This window comes from Phyllopteryx taeniolatus, chromosome 17 (assembly GCF_024500385.1).
Source record: "Phyllopteryx taeniolatus isolate TA_2022b chromosome 17, UOR_Ptae_1.2, whole genome shotgun sequence".
NCBI lineage: Eukaryota > Metazoa > Chordata > Actinopteri > Syngnathiformes > Syngnathidae > Phyllopteryx > Phyllopteryx taeniolatus.
Genome location: NC_084518.1, coordinates 5,849,773 through 5,867,500, shown reverse-complemented (window position 1 = coordinate 5,867,500; position 17,728 = coordinate 5,849,773). Strand labels below are relative to the sequence as shown.

The window sequence follows — 17,728 nt, the reverse complement described above, 5'->3', positions numbered from 1 at the left end:
GTTTTGAAAGTAGCATATTTTGATTGATTTAATGTGACCCCTTTTTTCCTACAAAAACTGAGAAGCAAATGGTGATTTCTTCATAGCATTCTATTTTTTTGAATGCCTGATTTCGTGGGTTTTATGAGCTGGAAGCCAAATTGTGTAAAAATAAACAAATAAATACTTAGAATTGTTTCAATTGTCCTGAATCTATAATCTATGAAAATGTTACTTTTTGAATGAAATTATGGAAATAAATAAACTTTACCATGATATTCAAAAAATTTTGTATACTGTAGTTACAGTGACCAGGTAAATCTGTTTCTTCCTTGAAAAACTGAGGTTGTGTCACTTGAAGCATGCAGTGTAAATCCAGCTGAAGACATTATTAATCAGTCAATTCCACTCAGTAGCCCATTCTACTCCCGAAGTATTCAGCAAATTATTTTAAAAATTCTTAAATGTTCAGTAGTGGATTTCAGCTGTCTTACACAGTGACACTTTGAAGTGTTTAAACTCATCATGTTGCTGTTGTGTTTTTTAACCCTAAGGAAAATTCAACCGCGGTGTGGGAACGGACGTTAAGAAGCGCACATGGGCTGAAATTGCAGCCCGTGTCAATGAGATTGGCGAGTGCCAGCGAGAGGTCATTGAGGTCGTTAAGAAATGGTCAGACCTGAAGTGTGACACCAAGCGGAAAGTTGCTGCCATGCGGTCGGGCAAGGTGCCAAACCGGGGCATCAACTCACGTCTTTCTAAAGACCTTAACCAAACAGAGAAAGTAGTGCTCCAGATTCTGGAGATGGATCAGGAAGACCAGATCAACAGTGACTTAGGCCCCCTTTGCGATGATGACTATGTTGAAGAAATGGATGAGGACGACATGGTTGGAATGCAGAGTTCACCCAACGGTGCTGACGAGTTGTCAATGCCTCCACCGATGTCCTACTCTTCAAGTGGATTTGCCCAGTCAGGTAGCAATGAGGATCCATCTTGAAACTACCACTTTTGGAATTGCTTACATTTTCTAAATAAATGTATAATGTATACATATCTACACTATGTACAGAATACAGGGGAACATGCCAAATTTAACCACAATGTGTTCCGATATGTTCAAATTAGGGGTGGGACTTTAATGCATTAATCATGAGTAATTAATTGCAAACATAATAATTAGTTAAAGACAAAAGAAAGTGACACATTTTAATCGCATTTTGTGTTCCACACAACACAAAACCTCAGTGCACGATTTTCTGGTACACCAATTAAACTGACGCACATTTCAGAACTCTGCTACCAAAATGGAGGAATTGGATGAAATAAAGTTGCAAGGACAAATGGGAGGCAAATTTCAGAAAAAAATGTTTACGAAAATTACCCGATGGAAACCTTGATAAGTGTGGTTTTGTGCAAATTGTGCAAAAAGGTGTTTTCATACTACCAAAGCACTTCAACGGTCCGTGATCCAATATTGAAATGCAATTAAATGTATTTTTCCATAGTTAACAGTATTCCTGTCTGTGTCGATTATTTGATTCGGTCATCCACTAAAATAAAATTAAACCATGTTTCTTTTCGGGCAAGTATTGTTATACGATTAAAATGTTATTACTCAAGATTAATTAATTACAAAGCAAATTTGAAAAAGGAATTCCTCTTGAAATGCTTTATAATAATGCGTGAGTGTTAAAATTTCCTCCTCATAAAACATATTCACTCCATAGGCAATGTTTTAATTAAAATAAACATTTGTAAATGTTATACAGTTATAGTACCTAATAACTGTGTGATAACGCTAAGTACAACTCGACTAAAAGTACTCTCTGGAATACGTGTGACGGAGGCAGGGCAAACTGAAGTGAGCAACGAGGATGACTTGACAGTCAACTTTATGCACCACACATTTCTTGTCTGCATTGTAAGTGTACAAATTCATTTGCCACTGTACAGTAAAACAAATTGTGTCTCTCCCCCTTCACTTTGACGCTGTGGCAAATGGTAGTCCAGTTTCTTCACATAAGCACTAACTAGAGCTGCGTTTGTGGTGTAATGATGTTAACTTATTGTTGTTTCAGCCGTACATTGTTGTACGTTAAGTTTCAATTAAAACTCTTAGGAGTCGGTCAACACGGCACTATTCTGTGAAGTCTACAACCAGCCGTCTTTGGGCCAACCTACAGATTATTTGGTTGACGTCTAGAAATTCCAAACAATACTGTTTTATCAATTTATCGCATAGCCATAGTCAAACAATATGTATGTTTCATGTATCACATATAGGAGTTTTTAATCTTAGTTTTATTGTGATATGATTGCTAATTTCCAAGAAAAGCATTCCATAAGTTTCAGTCTGATGTTTTTCTCTTTGCAGGGGACTCATCACAGACTGCCTTTGATATGCAGTTTGAAATACCTGCTTCAGAAGGTAAGTGGTCATGAATGGGATTGTGTTTAAAGGACACAGCTTCATATTACAGTAGGTTTGTTTCTGTGACAGACTGGGATGATGACCCCAAAGATGATGCGCTACCCTCAAGTCAGGCTACGAAACTACAAGGGGATCACCAAGGAAACAATGGCCTCCAGAAACAAGAACAACCTCATATTTCCTCTGGGGCTTCAACCTCGACAGCCTCACTTCCGATCACTGGTCAGCCCGGCGTAAATGCGAGGGAAACCATGCTACAAAATGCGTCACTTAGCCTCCAGGAGCAGCATGCCACCAACATCCTGCTGGAAACGGTTTCCCGCTCCCTGGAGCTTCTGTCTGAGTCAGTGCAGCAGCTAGCAGAGACGCAGCAGGAGTTTGTGCGAGAGTCCCTGCAACTCCAAAGAGAAACAGTCCAGGTGCTTAGAGACTTTACAGGGAGCACCATCACTCTCATGCATGATAAACTGAATGGACGGCCTGCATTATAGCATCAAGTTGCCAGATGTATCCCTGACTTTATACAGTATATGGCCTTCAGCCTCTAAAACCTTCAATTTCCTTTGGATTTTACACTGGTTACTGTATTTATGACAATACTCGACAGATATTCCATTATTGGTGGATACAATTTATTGTTAGAAATAACTCCTGTCTGAGGAGTTTAATTGAACTGTTTGTTTTGCTACTGAGAGTGATACTTCTGTCACTGCATTGTAAAGTATGTATCACTTTTCTAAGGCTTTCGTTGTTTTATTGCTGGTATTCAAGAATGCTCATTGAATTTGAGGTGTGTCATATTCAGCGCGTTCTGTCCATAAGTGTTCCCTTGTGTCTGTGTATAGAGTATCACTTGTACTGTAACCTTGAGTAGTTTTCAGCACCTGACCATTATATGGTCCATATATCTTAAAGCTATACTTCTTATTTTTAAATCCTATCCTGCATTATATATTAGAATATCCAAAAATGAAACATTTTCTTTTAGGCGTTGAATAAACTATGTGTAAACATTTTGAGCATTTTTTCCGTCATCACTTTGGCATTTAGTTCATGGTCTATTTTTTTTTTTCTAATTTGGCAAAGATACTTTCTACATCAGAGACTAAACGCTTAATGTTTTTTAAAAATTCTTTATTGAACATATACAAACATTTCAACACAAGACAGGTCAAAATAATAGGTAGAAAAGGGGAAAAAAGTCTCGTAAAGGCATGTTTTTCCTTTCAGGGAAACCCTGACGTCCTACCAATTTATGAATTCCACTAGAGGGCGCTATGGTACAGATACTAAAAGAGAAGCCAAGAGAAGAGTTACCAGAGTTTTTGGTTTTTTAAGTGAGTCCAATCAGCCAAAGATTGATACTTATTCATGAGACTCCACTCAAGGAAAACAAACAAAATCGTAATTTTGCCCCTTCCCGACCAAGGACGACAAATGCCAGATAGGTGTCTTTCACGATTATTCATCCATTTTCCGTACCGCTTATCTTCACAAGGGTCCGCGGGCGTGCTGGAGCCTATCCCAGCTATCTTCGGGCGAGAGGCGGGGTACACCCTGAACTGGTCGCCAGCCAATCGCAGGTACATCAAGCAAGAGGTCTCTCTTTCTTCCCCAACGAATGTACGTGTTTTGCGAACAACATTCTCAGATTGTCACATTCAGCCGACTTGACGAGAGCCAGAGATTTCACCGCCACGCTGGAGAGGTGAAAATGGCAGATTTATTAGAACCCGTCATCGTCACCCATTTCATCGCGATACCACCTTTATGACTACGGGACATTTCGTGGTCCTCAATTGTTTCAACTTTTAAGTTGCTTGTCGCGACCACAAAAGACACCCCTCCCCCCTTCTTCTAATCACCACCGTGACGTCAGCAAAAGGCCTCACAAATGGACCAATGAGCAAACTCTGTGTGCAGGCAGTGCTCAGGCAAGTTGTAGTGTTGTAGTCTCACATAGCATATGGTTAAGAAAGTGGGTACGGAAAGTTTTCAGACCCCCTTCAATGTTTCACTCTTTGTTATATTGCAGCCATTTGTTAAAAATCATTTAAGTTGATTTTTCCCCCCTCAATAATGTACACACAGCACCCCATATTGACAGGAAAAAAAACAGAGTTGTTGAAATTTTTGCTGATTTATTCAAAAATAAAAACCGAAATATCACACAGCCATAAGTATTCAAACCCTTTGCTGTGACACTCATATTTAACTCGGGTGCTGTCCATTTCTTCTGATCATCCTTGAGATGGTTCTACACCTTCATTGGAGTCCAGCTGTGTTTGATTATACTGATTGGACTTGATTAGGAAAGCCACACCCCTTGTCTATATAAAACCTTACAGCTCACAGTGCAAGTCAGAGCAAATGAGAATCATGAGGTCAAAGGAACTGCCTGAAGAGCTCAGAGACAGAAATGTGGCAATCCACAGATCTGGCCTAGGTTACAAAAAAAGGTCTGCTGCATTTAAAGTTCCTAAGAGCACAGTGGCCTCCATAATCCTGAAATGGAAGACGTTTGGGACGACCAGAACCCTTCCTCGAGCTGGCCGTCCGGCCAAACTGAGCATATGGATCAGTCAGTTGCTATCAATTGGATACCACTGGACACAAAGCAACCACGGCGAAGACCTAAAAGTAGATGGATAGATGAAATCATTAAACACACCAGATTGCACTGGCAACAAATTGCGAAATGTCGTAGTAGTTGGAAACGTGAAGAAGAGGCCTTCATCCTGCAGTGGATAGATGATGATGATGAGATATACACACACACACACACATAATGCAGCCCAATGGGGGCACAAGCCAGGGGACACTGTAGGCTGGTCCCAAGCCCGGATAAATGCAGAGGGTTGCGACAGAAAGGGCATCCGGCTTAAAACTTTGTGAAACAAATATGAGTGATCATCCAAAAAAATCCATACCGGATTGGTTGTGGCTCGGGTTAACAATGTCCTGTAGGTTAACAGCGCCGGTGGAAATTCAGAGCTGGAGAGTGGGTTCTTAGGCAGAAAAGGAAGAGGAACACACAGAGCCTACAACTGAATGTGGGTACTTTGAATGTTGGGACTATAACAGGAGAATCTCGGGAGTTGGTTGACATGATGATTAGGAGAAAGGTTGATATATTGTGTGTCCAGGAGACCAGATGGAAAGGCAGTAAGGCTAGAAGTTTAGGGGCAGGGTTTAAATTATTTTACCATGGTGCAGATGGGAAGAAATATGGAGTAAGGTTATTTTAAAGGAAGAGTTAGCTAAGAATGTCTCAGAGGTGAAAAGAGTATCAGATCAAGTGATGAGGCTGAAACTTGAAATTGAGGGTGTTATGTATAATGTGGCCAGCACGGTGGACGACTGGTTAGCACATCCGTTTCACAGTTCTGGGGACTGGAGTTCAAATCCCGGCCCCACCGGTGTGGAGTTTGCATTTTCTTCCCATGCCTGCGTGGGTTTTCTCTGGGCACTCCGTTTTCCTCCCACATCGCAAAAACATGCATGGTAGGTCGATTGAAGACTCTGAATGTGAGTGCAAATGGTTGTTTGTTACGTGTGCCCTGCGATTGGCTAGCGACCGGTTCAGGGTGTACCCTGCCTCCCGCCTGAAGATAGCTGCGACCCAAATCAGTACAAGCGGTAAAGTAAATGGATGGATGGATGGATGGATGGATGTATAATGTGATTAGTAGCTATGCCCCACAGGTAGGATGTGACCTAGAGGTGAAAGAGAAATTCTGGAAGGAGCGAGCATCCCAGGCAAAGAGAGTCGTGATTGGTGCAGATTGTAATGGACATGTTGATGAAGGAAACGGGTGATGAAGAAGTGATTGGTAGGTTTGGCATCCAGAAAAGGAACTTGGAGGGACAAGAGGGTGGTAGACTTTGCAAAAAGGACAAAAATGGCTTTAGTGAACACTTTCTCCCAGAAGAGGCAGGAACATAGGGTGACCTACAAGAGCGCAGGTAGAAGGACGCATGTGGATTACATGTTGTGCAGATGATGTAATCTAAAGGAGGTTACTCAGGGCAGAAGTGAGTATTTGCGAGCAACAGTATGGTTTCATGCCTAGAAAGAGTACCACAGATGCATTATTTGCCTTGAGGATGTTCATGGAAAATTACAGAGAAGGTCAGAAGGAGCTACATTGTGTCTTTGTAGATCAAGAGAAAGCCTATGACAGAGTACCCAGAGAGGAACTGTGGTACTGCATGCAGAAGTCTGGAGTGGCAGAGAAGTATGTTAGAATAATACAGGACATGTACGAGGGCAGCAGAACAGCGGTGAAGTGTTCTGTAGGTGTGACAGATGAATTTAAGGTGGAGGTGGGACTGCATCAAGGATTAGCTCTGAGCCCATTCCTGTTTGGAGTGGTGATGAATAGCCTGCACATTAGGTTAGACTGGAATTCCCATGGACCATAATGTTTACAGATGACACTGTGATCTGGAGTGAAAGCAGCGAGCAGGTGGAGGAACATTTAGAAAGGTGGAGGCATGCACTTGAAAGGAGAGGAATTAAGATTAGCCAAAGTAAAACAGAGTATACACTATGTGCATGAATGAGAGGGTGCAGGGGTAAGGGTGAAGTTACAGAGAGAAGAGATAGTGAGGGTGGAGGACTTTAAATACTTGGGGTCAACCGTCCAGAGCAATGGTGAGTGTGGTCAGGAAGTGAAGAAACGGGTCCAAGCAGGTTGGAACGGGTAGAGGAAGATGTCAGGTGTGTTATGTGACAGAAGAGTCTCTGCTAGGATGAAGGGCAAAGTTTATAAAACAGTGGTGAGGCCAGCCATGATGTACGGATTAGAGACAGTGGCACTGAAGAGACAACAGGAAGCAGAGCTTGAGGTGGCGGAAATGAAGATGTGGAGGTTTGCTCTTGGAGTGACCAGGTTGGATAAAATTTGAAATGAGCTCATCAGAGGGACAGCCAAGGTTCGATGTTCTGGAGACAAAGTTAGAGAGAGCAGACTTAGAAATGGAGGACCAGCTCATGGCCCGAGAGTGCTTATTTCACATCTCTGCCAAATTTTTCCAGTCTTATTTTTAAATTTGGGATTTTTCAGTAAAAAATAGTCATTTCCTCCTGCCGTGTGTCCTTTTCATCATTGCGTTATGTTTCTTCTTCATTTATGGTAGATCGCATTTGATCACACGAGCTCGGTCTTAGCGGACTAAATTCGAGATCGGTGGTGGAACAGAATCCTTATGTGTTTGGTGTTGTGTATTGAGATTATCAGAGCATGCCACACAGTACTACCAAAACTGTACAATGCCAGATTTGTTTTTATCTTCATGTGTGGGGTCTGTAACAGAAATCTAAGATTTGAAAAATATTTTTGTGTGTACCAGGCCTGACTTTGATCCAGAGTGGGAATTGCACCTTAAAAAAAATCTGTCTCATTATCAGTTTGTGTGTACAGAGCTTTACTCGAGTCAGTAGCAGTGTCCCATTTCAAGCCTCTTGTTAAATGGGACAGTCAAGCCTTCAAGACTGGTTGCGTCACGTGGCAGGATTCCAGGGGAGAACAAAAGGACCAGCTGTAGTCTGCCCTGGAGGAGCTTCACCCTGATCACCATTATCTTTACTAGGTCAGCAAAATACTTTTAAAACAGTTATTCCCATTTAGAGTGTTTTGTAAACAGTTTTGTTTGGAATAATTAATGGAGATTTATTTCGATAAGGTTGTGAAGTATAATTTTGTTTGTTCTGTTTTTTGCCACCCTTTTTTTTTTAAGTGTCAAGGCAGTGTAGATGAGAGCCTGGATGATGAGGTAGACAGCAGATACATGCACCCCCCAAAAACTCTTTGGAGACCAACCCGGAAGATGTCCCGACATAAGGCATGGTGTTCTGATTAAATTATTATTGATTGGTTTTTTTTTTGGGTGGCACGGTGGCCGACTGGTTAGCACATCCACCTCACAGTTCTGAGGACCCTGGATCATATCCGGCCCCGCCTGTGTGGAGTTTGCATGTTCTCCCCATGTCTGTGTGGGTTTTTTTTCCGGGCACTCCGGTTTCCTCCCACATCCCAAAAACATGCGTGGTAGGTTAATTGAAGTCCCTAAATTGCCCATAGGTGTGAATGTGTGTGCGAATGGTTGTTTGTTTATATGTGACCTGCGATTGGCTGGCGACCAGTTCAGGGTATGCCCCGTCTCCTGCCCGAAGATAGCTGCCCAGCACGCCCGCGACCCTCGTGAGGATAAGTGGTACAGAAAATGGATGGCTGGAGGGATTTATTTTTGACAGAATAAAAAAACATGCTTTCCTTCAAAGTGCAAGTGTCGCCGGAGCTGTCCGCAAATCCCAACTGCACTGCATCCGCCACAAAAGGCCTTTTCAAATTGAAAGTGCACTTTGTGTTTTTCACAGATTTCCGTGACATTCACAAGTCTTGGGAAAAATCCATGTTGAATGATTTCCAGATAGCCTACAGGGGTGTCAAACTCAAATCCACGGTGGGCCCAAAAAAGAAAATTGGGACAACGTCGCGGGCCAAACTCAATATTGAATGAAAAATCACTGCAATGTGCATGTTTCCATTCTCTGCAGAAATGAAGCGATAAAGTTTATCACGACAAGAAACTTAAATTTTGCTTAAACACTGAATCTGGAATAAACAAAATGTAATATTCTAAACATAAGAAATCAAATTTGCGATAAAAGACATCAGTGGTATTTGTTTGTTGTTTTGTATTTAAATAGATAACATGAATTCTTCTGTCTCTCCATCTTCTATTTATCTACCTCCAACTACCTTTCTTTTTGATGTAAATCTTTTTTCAAAGGCCAACAAAAAACACCCCCCCAAAAATAAGAATGTCCTTCAATAAAAATCCAAACTTCAAACTATTAACAGTCCCTCCCAAGGAGTTGATAAAGGGCATTAAAAAAAAAAATAATTCAATTAGCTATGTTATATTCTTTGTTGCAGCCACGTTGCTCTGCACACGACAAACAGGTCTGTCTTTTATTTTAGTGAACAGACAATCTGCCTCCCACCAGTCTTGGAAGTCAACCGTTTTCCGCCTTCTGTTTGGTTATTTTTGGTGTGTGTAAAGTGGAAATTCCCTCGACGAGACTGGTAGCGTAGTTGCTAATGACTGCAACAGAAAGGGAAGGGGCGTTCACCGGTCTAGACTGATGGGCCAACACACTAGCAAAGCATTCTGGGATTTGTAATATTAGTGGTGCTATATACTGGCGGGATTTGATATGGTCTTGTGGGCTAAATATAATTACATCGTGTGCCAAATTTGGTCTCCACACCTGAGTTTGACACATATTCAATAAATCACAGCTCTTTCGTATGGCTGGGTTCTTTCCCAACTTTTGCTCGGTGGTGTGTCAGAAGTCTGGACGTCTCTCTTTTACTACGAAGCCACGCTGTTGTAACACGTGCAGAATGTGGTTTGGCATTGTCTTGCAGAAATAAGCAGGAGCGTCCATGAAAAAGTTGTTGCTTGGATGGCAGCATATGTTTCTCCAAAACCTGCATGTACCTTTCAGCATTAATGGTGCCTTCACAGATGTGTAAGTTACCCATGCCATTGGAACTAACACCGCCCCATACCATCACAGATGCTGGCTTTTGAACTTTGCGTCCATAACAGTCCGGATGGTTCTTTTCCTCTTTGGCCCGGAGGACACGACGTCCAGAATTTACAAAAACAATTTTAAATGTGGACTCGTCGGACCACAGAACACTTTTCCACTTTGCATCAGTCCATCTTCGATGAGCTCGGGCCCAGAGAAGCCAGTGGGATTTCTGGGTCTTGTTGATAAATGGCTTTTGCTTTGCATAGTAGAGTTTCAAGTTGCACTTACGGATGTAGCGCCGAACTGTATTTACTGACATTGGTTTTCTGAAGTGTTCTTGAGCCCATGCGGTGATATCCTTTACACATTGATGTCGGTTTTTGATGCAGTGCCGCCTGAGGGATCGAAGATCACTGACATTCATGGTTTTCGGCCTTGCCGCTTACATGCAGTGATTTCTCCAGATTCTCTCAACCTTTTGATGATATTATGGACCGTAGATGATGAAATCCCTAAATTCCTTGCAATTGTACGTTGAGGAACATTGTCCTTAAACTGTTCGACTATTTTCTCACGCACTTGTTCATCTTTGCTTGTGAATGACTGAGCAATTCAGGGAAGCTCCTTTTCTACCCAATCATGGCACCCACCTGTTCCCAATTAGCCTGTTCACCTGTGGAATGTTCCGAACAGGTGTTTGATGAGCATTCCTCAACTTTTTTGCCACCTGTCCCAGCTTTTTTGGATCCATAAAATTCCAAGTTAAAGATTATTTGCTAAAAACAATCAAGTTTATCAGTTTGACCATTAAATATCTTGTCTTTGTAGTGCATTCAATGAAATATAGGTTGAACACGATTTGTAAATCATTGTATTCTGTTTATATTTATGTTTAACACAACGTCCCAACTTCATTGGAATTGGGGTTGTACTTTCAATTTTAAAGAAAAAAAAGAAAAAAAAAAGAAAAAAAAGAAAATTGCCGTGTTCTAAAAATTTTATCTGTAGCTCTACCGGGCAAAAGTTTTAGAATACTGTTTTTTTTGTTTTTGTTTTTGTTTTTTGTCTTTCAGTTTAGTTTTTTCAACCTCTGTAAGTTCACCACTTATCTTAGTTTAGACTATTTCGAGCTATTTATTGGACTTGAACTATTTGATTTTCAATAGTAATAATAATAATAATTAAAAAAGGAAAAAAAAATCTGTAACAGAATGGTATCACCAATACCATCTTGGATTGTATTCAGTATCAGATTGAAAAGTGGTCAGGAACATCACTACGATTTAGTACTCTTTCTAAATGAAGAAATAATGTCAAGTACAAGGATTCTGAAGCATCATCATCATGATCAGAGTCACATATTTTTGAAATGGTTGTTTTTTCCATGATTATTACAACAGAAACTGATTTTTAGCTACCATGTTAGTGTAAAGTAAGTCTCATTTATATGTTAAATGTTTTGAAATGCACACTCAACAAAATGTCTCGCGCTTTCAATGGCTGATTGTGAAAACAATACAAATGGGAGATAGGAGACGACATGTTTGAAATTGCATGTTCCCCTTGTGTGCCCTCTTTGGTTAAACAGCTGCCATATTCGCCCTAATGTGCTGCAGCACACAGGGTCGGGAGGAGGGCTGGATGCAGCAGACGTCCGACACTGTACTGCAGCTTCCTGCGGAGCTGGAAGGCACGGGGGCAGTGTCTCAGTGTGTGGGGTCCCTATTAGGCAGCTGTATTCACTTGTGAAATGATCTTTTGCATTAGCTCTTGACGGAACCCTTACACGCTGGACTTAAGCCTCGGTGAAAAGATAGTATTCACTCCGAGTGCCTGGAAAACAGCATTGTACACAATTGTAACTCTCTTTCCCTCTACAAATTAAAAAAAAAAAAGTATCCCCCCCCCCAAAAAACTCAACATTAACTAACAGACTGCACTTATAGTAGTGAAGTGTCTTTGTTATTTAATTTGTGTCAACTGTACCACCTATCTTAAAACTGCTTATAGTTGTTTTTCCTCACATTTCCAGATGGTTTAATGTGGCATCAGCAGAAAATGAAAGGATGAAAAAAAATTGCAGCTCTATGCGAAATAGACGTGCATTTATAACGCACAACAATGAACACTAATGTCAGTACCAAACCAAATTAGTTTGCTGACAGCTCCATATTTCTTTAAAGCTGAAAGAACTTGTTGACATCTGGCAGAAAGAGATGTGGATTTAGAGGGGCACGGCATAAAAGGGGGTAAATTTATATATCGATCTGTCCTTCTGCAAGTTTCCTCCCTCTTGCTATTGCCACAGTTGACCTCTGTGCCCTTTCTGTCTCTTCAGTTTTTACGCCTGCTGTTTGCGTGCCCGCTATCCTCCCAGCTCCTCCTTTCATCTCCCATCTGCTGCAGAAGCTGCTGCACGAGTGTCTGGATTAGGGAGCAGGAAAGGTGGGACTGAGGCGTGGGGGTGGCCCTGTCTCAAAAGAGTAATTATACATCTGTTGCTTATAGTCAAACAATTCACTTCCACAATCCACCATTGTATTAGGAAGGGACAGTGACTCAGATGTACAGCCACATATATATAACCTTTTGCAGGGCTGTCATTGAAATAGTTTTTCATTTTGTAGCTCTTATTTTTTTTAAAATCATCATTATGATGTAAATATAAAAAAATAATATATATATAATAAAATATAATTAGAATATATTGTCTTATTGTCTTTCTTATTCAAGCATTTATTACACTAGTGAAATACCTTCTTTCATTATATTTAACGAGGTCGTTTTTATGACTACTTTTAGTCCCTCATTAGTTTAAAAAACAAATGGCAGGATTTATTACCTTGGCATGTGTGTCAATTTCAACTTGACCAAAGGGGATTTCTGGTAATTTAGATTTGTTCTTATAAATTGTATCAACACACATCGCGCATCACTTGCGCTATTGCCAGACACAAACTCGAGGAGCAACTGGTTGTGTTGTTTGGATAATGTGTCTCTAAAGTCCATCCATCCATCCATTTTCTGAGCCGCTTCTCCTCACTAGGGTCGCGGGCGTGCTGGAGCCTATCCCAGCTGTCATCGGGCAGGAGGCGGGGTACACCCTGAACTGGTTGCCAGCCAATCGCAGGGCACATAGAAACAAACAACCATTCGCACTCACAGTCATGCCTACGGGCAATTTAGAGTCTCCAATTAATGCATGTTATTGGGATGTGGGAGGAAACCGGAGTGCCCGGAGAAAACCCACGCAGGCACGGGGAGAACATGCAAACTCCACACAGGCGGGGCCGGGGAGTCTCTAAAGTCATTCACCACAAAAAAGAAGAGTTTGTAACCGTTACAAGATTAGCTAACAATTAGCCTTGCTCATTCTCCTTACTACAACCCTTTCTTCTTCTTTGTATTTTTTAGTAGTTTGGATTCCCTGTGGCAACTTGCTTCCACCCAAAGACCAGTTATATGGGGAGATATGTCTCAAAATTATTTGCATGTGTTTTTCAAATCCACAAATTAATCCGCAATTCACACGTGTGTTTTTCAAATCCACAAATATATCCATGATTTACACGTGTTTTTTTTTTTTTTAATGTTGTGTGAGCATTTATCATGACTTACAATTTGTAAATATTCAATTTTGCTTGTGCATTGTTGAAGGTGCGTTTGTGGATCAGCGGGCATGCGCATTTATTTTTGAGACAAACGTAATGAATGCGGTTTCAAATTGAACAACAATATATAATAAATCACGTGTGGGAAGGTCCTCACTCCATATGCTGGGCGGCAGTGTTGCTGTCTCTGTTCAGAAAAAAATAAATAAAAATAAATATATATATATATATATATATATATATTTATTTTTTATTTTTTGTTTTTTGTTTTTTGTTTTGTTTTTAAAGAGCAAGCGACTGTTATTAATGTGCTCCCATGTTCTCTCATGTTGAGTAAAATATTTATTGAACATAAACTTGAAAGAAGTTTTATTTATAAAATCAGGTGCATCTAAATGTGCCTCTGTCAAAATGCTCATCTTGGTCACGTGATACGGGAAAATAGTAAGTCTAGCAATAATTAATAATAATAATAATAATAATAATAATAAAACGTGTTTGGAGAGTTCCTTTAAAAAGGCTAACGGGCCAAAAATGGTATAGAAAAGGAGCATACAACATTTAAGAAAAATAAAGCTGTAATAGACAATATCGATAGTTCTACTTAAAGTATGTGTTTTTTGCTCGTCAAATCCTGCTCTGTGTATTATGTGGCCACAGGCTCACAAATGAGCAATGAAACTATCAGAACTGCTTCGGCACATGGACCCGGGCGTAAAATAAAAAACTAAATAAAAAAAGATTACCCCAAGATGGGATTGGCTCATTGAAGAGAAACAAAGTGCATCGCTCTAATAATTACAACAACTATATTCAATGTAATGGTGAGTTGTATATTTAGTAATTGTTTTTATTTGTTTCTATGCTGGTCCATCAAAATATGTGAAACTGGTCTGTGGCACAAAAAAAGTGCTCCCATTCGGGGGGTGCTCAAATTCAGCCCAATTATTGGTATGTGTACTCTGCTACTTTGCTGCTCTAGCCATATACTGTATGTTTGCCGAAGACTGATGCACAAAAAAAAATAAAAAATAGCTCAAGGAGATGAGAAGTGAATCGCTACAGTGGTTCAGTACGTGTTCACAACTTGCAACAAGCAGCAATATAGAAAAATTGATATTGTACAGTATTCCTTTGTGTTTTATACTCGGCCGCCGATTTGCCCCACAATACACCGAGACACTCGGTGCCCTCCATTGACCCAACTCATAAATTTGCTCAATGGGGGTCCATGGGGCTCTTGCATTTTAGTGCCGAGCACTGCTGAATTGTCTAGCATCGTAATGAGATCCACCAATCCGCCAAATTACACGCATGCATATGAGGCTGACTGCATTCATTCACATGCACACACACATGGGCGCACACAACCCATCACGGCCCTTGAGACACCAAAAGCACACCGCTTATTGTCTCACCATCAGACAGCAAGCGAGGGCTGCGGCTGTCGCCACAGCAGGCTGACTCTTCCCTTGAGAGGCTGCGTGGGTCAGGTTTGCCGCAACCCCCCCCCGCCCCCCTCTCCCCCACCTTGGGGAGAAGGTTTTCAAGCTGCTCTCGGTGAGCCGCAGAAGAGGCAGATGCTGGCCTCTCTAATGGGAGGTCTGCGGGGGGATGACTTGACTCCTCTCTGGTTCCCATGCCCCGTGGCACACTCATGTCACACCCCTTGCAACTAATACATACGACAATAGAGCGGCTGCATTGTCCATCTGCTCAGCTGACGTAAAGACTACCCCCCACCCTCCCCACCCAGCCCCCCGACCTGTGGATCGATAAAACACATAATATAAAGCCTTCAAGGACACAAGCTATCAGAACTGCTTTGGGACATGTACCCGGCAGTAAAATAAAAAAATAAAATAAAAAAGATTGACAAAATGTATATAAGCATGTACAATGCACAAACATATGCACTTTGGTGTTGCAAATACAATGGGCAAATAATTATTTGATCCTCTGCTATATTTCAAAGTTTGCCAACTTACAAAGAAATGAACAGCCTCAATTTTTGAGGGTTGTTCATCGATTATGGTAATAGTCAGTGTATCCGTCAAAAGGGTGTAAAAAAATGTTCATTCTATTGAATTAAAGAAGTATTTGAACCCCAAACAAATGACAAGGTAGTTCTTGGTGGAGAAACTCTTGTTGACAATCACAGCGATGAGATGTTTCTTGTCGTTGGCCACCAGCTTTCCACGCAACTCTTTCAAGTTTCTTAGCCGCTGCTTTGAAAGTCGAAGCTTCGGTTCTCGCTACAGGTTTTCTATTGGTTGAGTTATGAAGACTGACAAAATCATTCCATGACCTTGATGAGCTGCTTCTTGAGCCACTCCTTTGTTGCTCCTTTGTGGTAATATGTTTTGAGGGATTTTCATTCAGGAAGACCCATCCTCAACCCGTCTTCAGTGTTCTTCCTGCGGAAAGGAGGTTTTAAGATTGAAAGATTTTTCAGTCGATGGCTCCATTCATTGGCCACTCAATGAGGTGAAGTCACCTGTACTCTTTGCATAAAACAGCCCCTATAATGTTATAATACATAATGTTTCCACCTCTAGTTGGGGGAAAAACAAAAACAAAGAAACATGAACATCATCAGCACTATAAAATCGTAACATTGTAAACCAGCCTTTTTTAGAAGCCTGAGCCGCTTTGATGACATCGGGTTGGCAACTTGAGAATCCAGAATATCCAAAAGCTGATGTGCGCTCAACAATCACCATAAAAATAAGGATGGTCACAAAAGCTCATTCTTATACTATCATTGGTTGTAAAGGTGGTGTTGGTGTTTTGTTTTTTGAGCTGCGTACAAGTTTGTTTGGCTATTTGCTCGATGAGTTCAGGGCTAGAGTCCCTCTTGAAGTAGTCCACAGCACGCTGTATGCGCTTCCTCTTGGCAGAGGGGCCCCTGTCACTTGTGCTGAGAATGTCCAGGTCATGGTCCGGTGGGACTGGGTCTGGTACATCATCATCTTCCTCCTCGACACCATTGCTGAGGGCACGGTGGGCGGGTGGAACAACAGCAGTCCTCGCCTTATAGTCAGAAAAAAAAACACCTGAGCCGATATCTGATAAAATGTTTTTTTATTAGATTAGATTCAAACTTTATTGTCCATCCATCCATTTTCAGGGGTGCGCTGGAACCTATCCCAGCTGACTCTGGGCGAAAGGCGGGGTACACCCTGAAATGGTCGCCTGCCAATCGCAGGGCAAAAGGTAATAGGACAAATGAACAATCATAAATCAAATTCACTTTGAAGTTCATTACAGTCTGAAGACTGGAACACATAGACATCACCAGATGCTGGATTTCATCCGTGGTGATGCTCTGCTCGGCCTCGACTGCAACTGTCTTCAGTTCCTGCTTGTTCTTGGGGCATTTTCCCTTCAGTTTTGTCTTCAGCAAGTGAAATGCATGCACAATCGGATTCAGGTCAGGTAATTGACATGACCATTGCATAACATTCCACCTCTTTGCCTTAAAAAACTGTTTGGCTGCTTTCACAATATGATTTGGGTCACTGACTATCTGCACTGTGAAGCACCGTCCAATGAGTTCTAAATCATTTGGCTGGATATGAACAGCTAATAATGTCCGACACTCTTCAGAGTTCATCCCGCTGCTTATGTTTAGCAGTCACATCATCAATAAATACAAGGGAACCAGTTCCACTGGCAGCCATGCATGCACACCTGACCATGGAACAGCTGAGCAGGCAATTGTCCCATTACTTTCGGTCGCTTAAAAAAGTTGTAGACAAATGTGCAATGCAAACTGTTGTAATTCGTACACCGTTCCCCTGATTTGGATGTAAACACCCCTCAAATGAAAACTGAAAGTCTGCAGTTAAAACACATCTTGTTTGTTTCATTTCAAACCCACTGTGGTGGTGTTTCGCGCCAAAGAGATAAGAGTTGGGTGCACCCTGTGAGGATGAATTTGACATTTGATTGGGTAAAGAAGTAGTTCCATTGCTGATACGGTTTAGGTTACATCGTCCAACAGCACTACTGATTCTGAAGGCCACGGTAGCACATAGAGACTGTAATCTGATTGGACAAAAAAAACCGGCCACAAATACTGGAAGCAGTGTAACCAAGAAACACTACAAAATGAAAAGAACAAGACTGTTTGGAATAAATACTTGAAATTTA

The 17,728-nt window shown here is 41.3% G+C and overlaps 1 protein-coding gene across 1 annotated transcript in view; it reads left to right on the top strand.

Moving 5' to 3' along the window:
- zgc:153990 (uncharacterized protein LOC768125 homolog) overlaps window positions 1-3,429 on the top strand; it is a 13,314-nt gene extending 9,885 nt beyond the window's left edge. Inside the window, exons 3-5 of the mRNA XM_061751157.1 lie at window positions 534-956; window positions 2,357-2,410; window positions 2,483-3,429. Coding sequence (XP_061607141.1) covers window positions 534-956; window positions 2,357-2,410; window positions 2,483-2,904 — 899 coding nt within the window. The 3' untranslated portion in view covers window positions 2,905-3,429. The remainder of the gene's footprint in view (window positions 1-533; window positions 957-2,356; window positions 2,411-2,482) is intronic.
- Window positions 3,430-17,728: the final 14,299 nt, after the last annotated feature.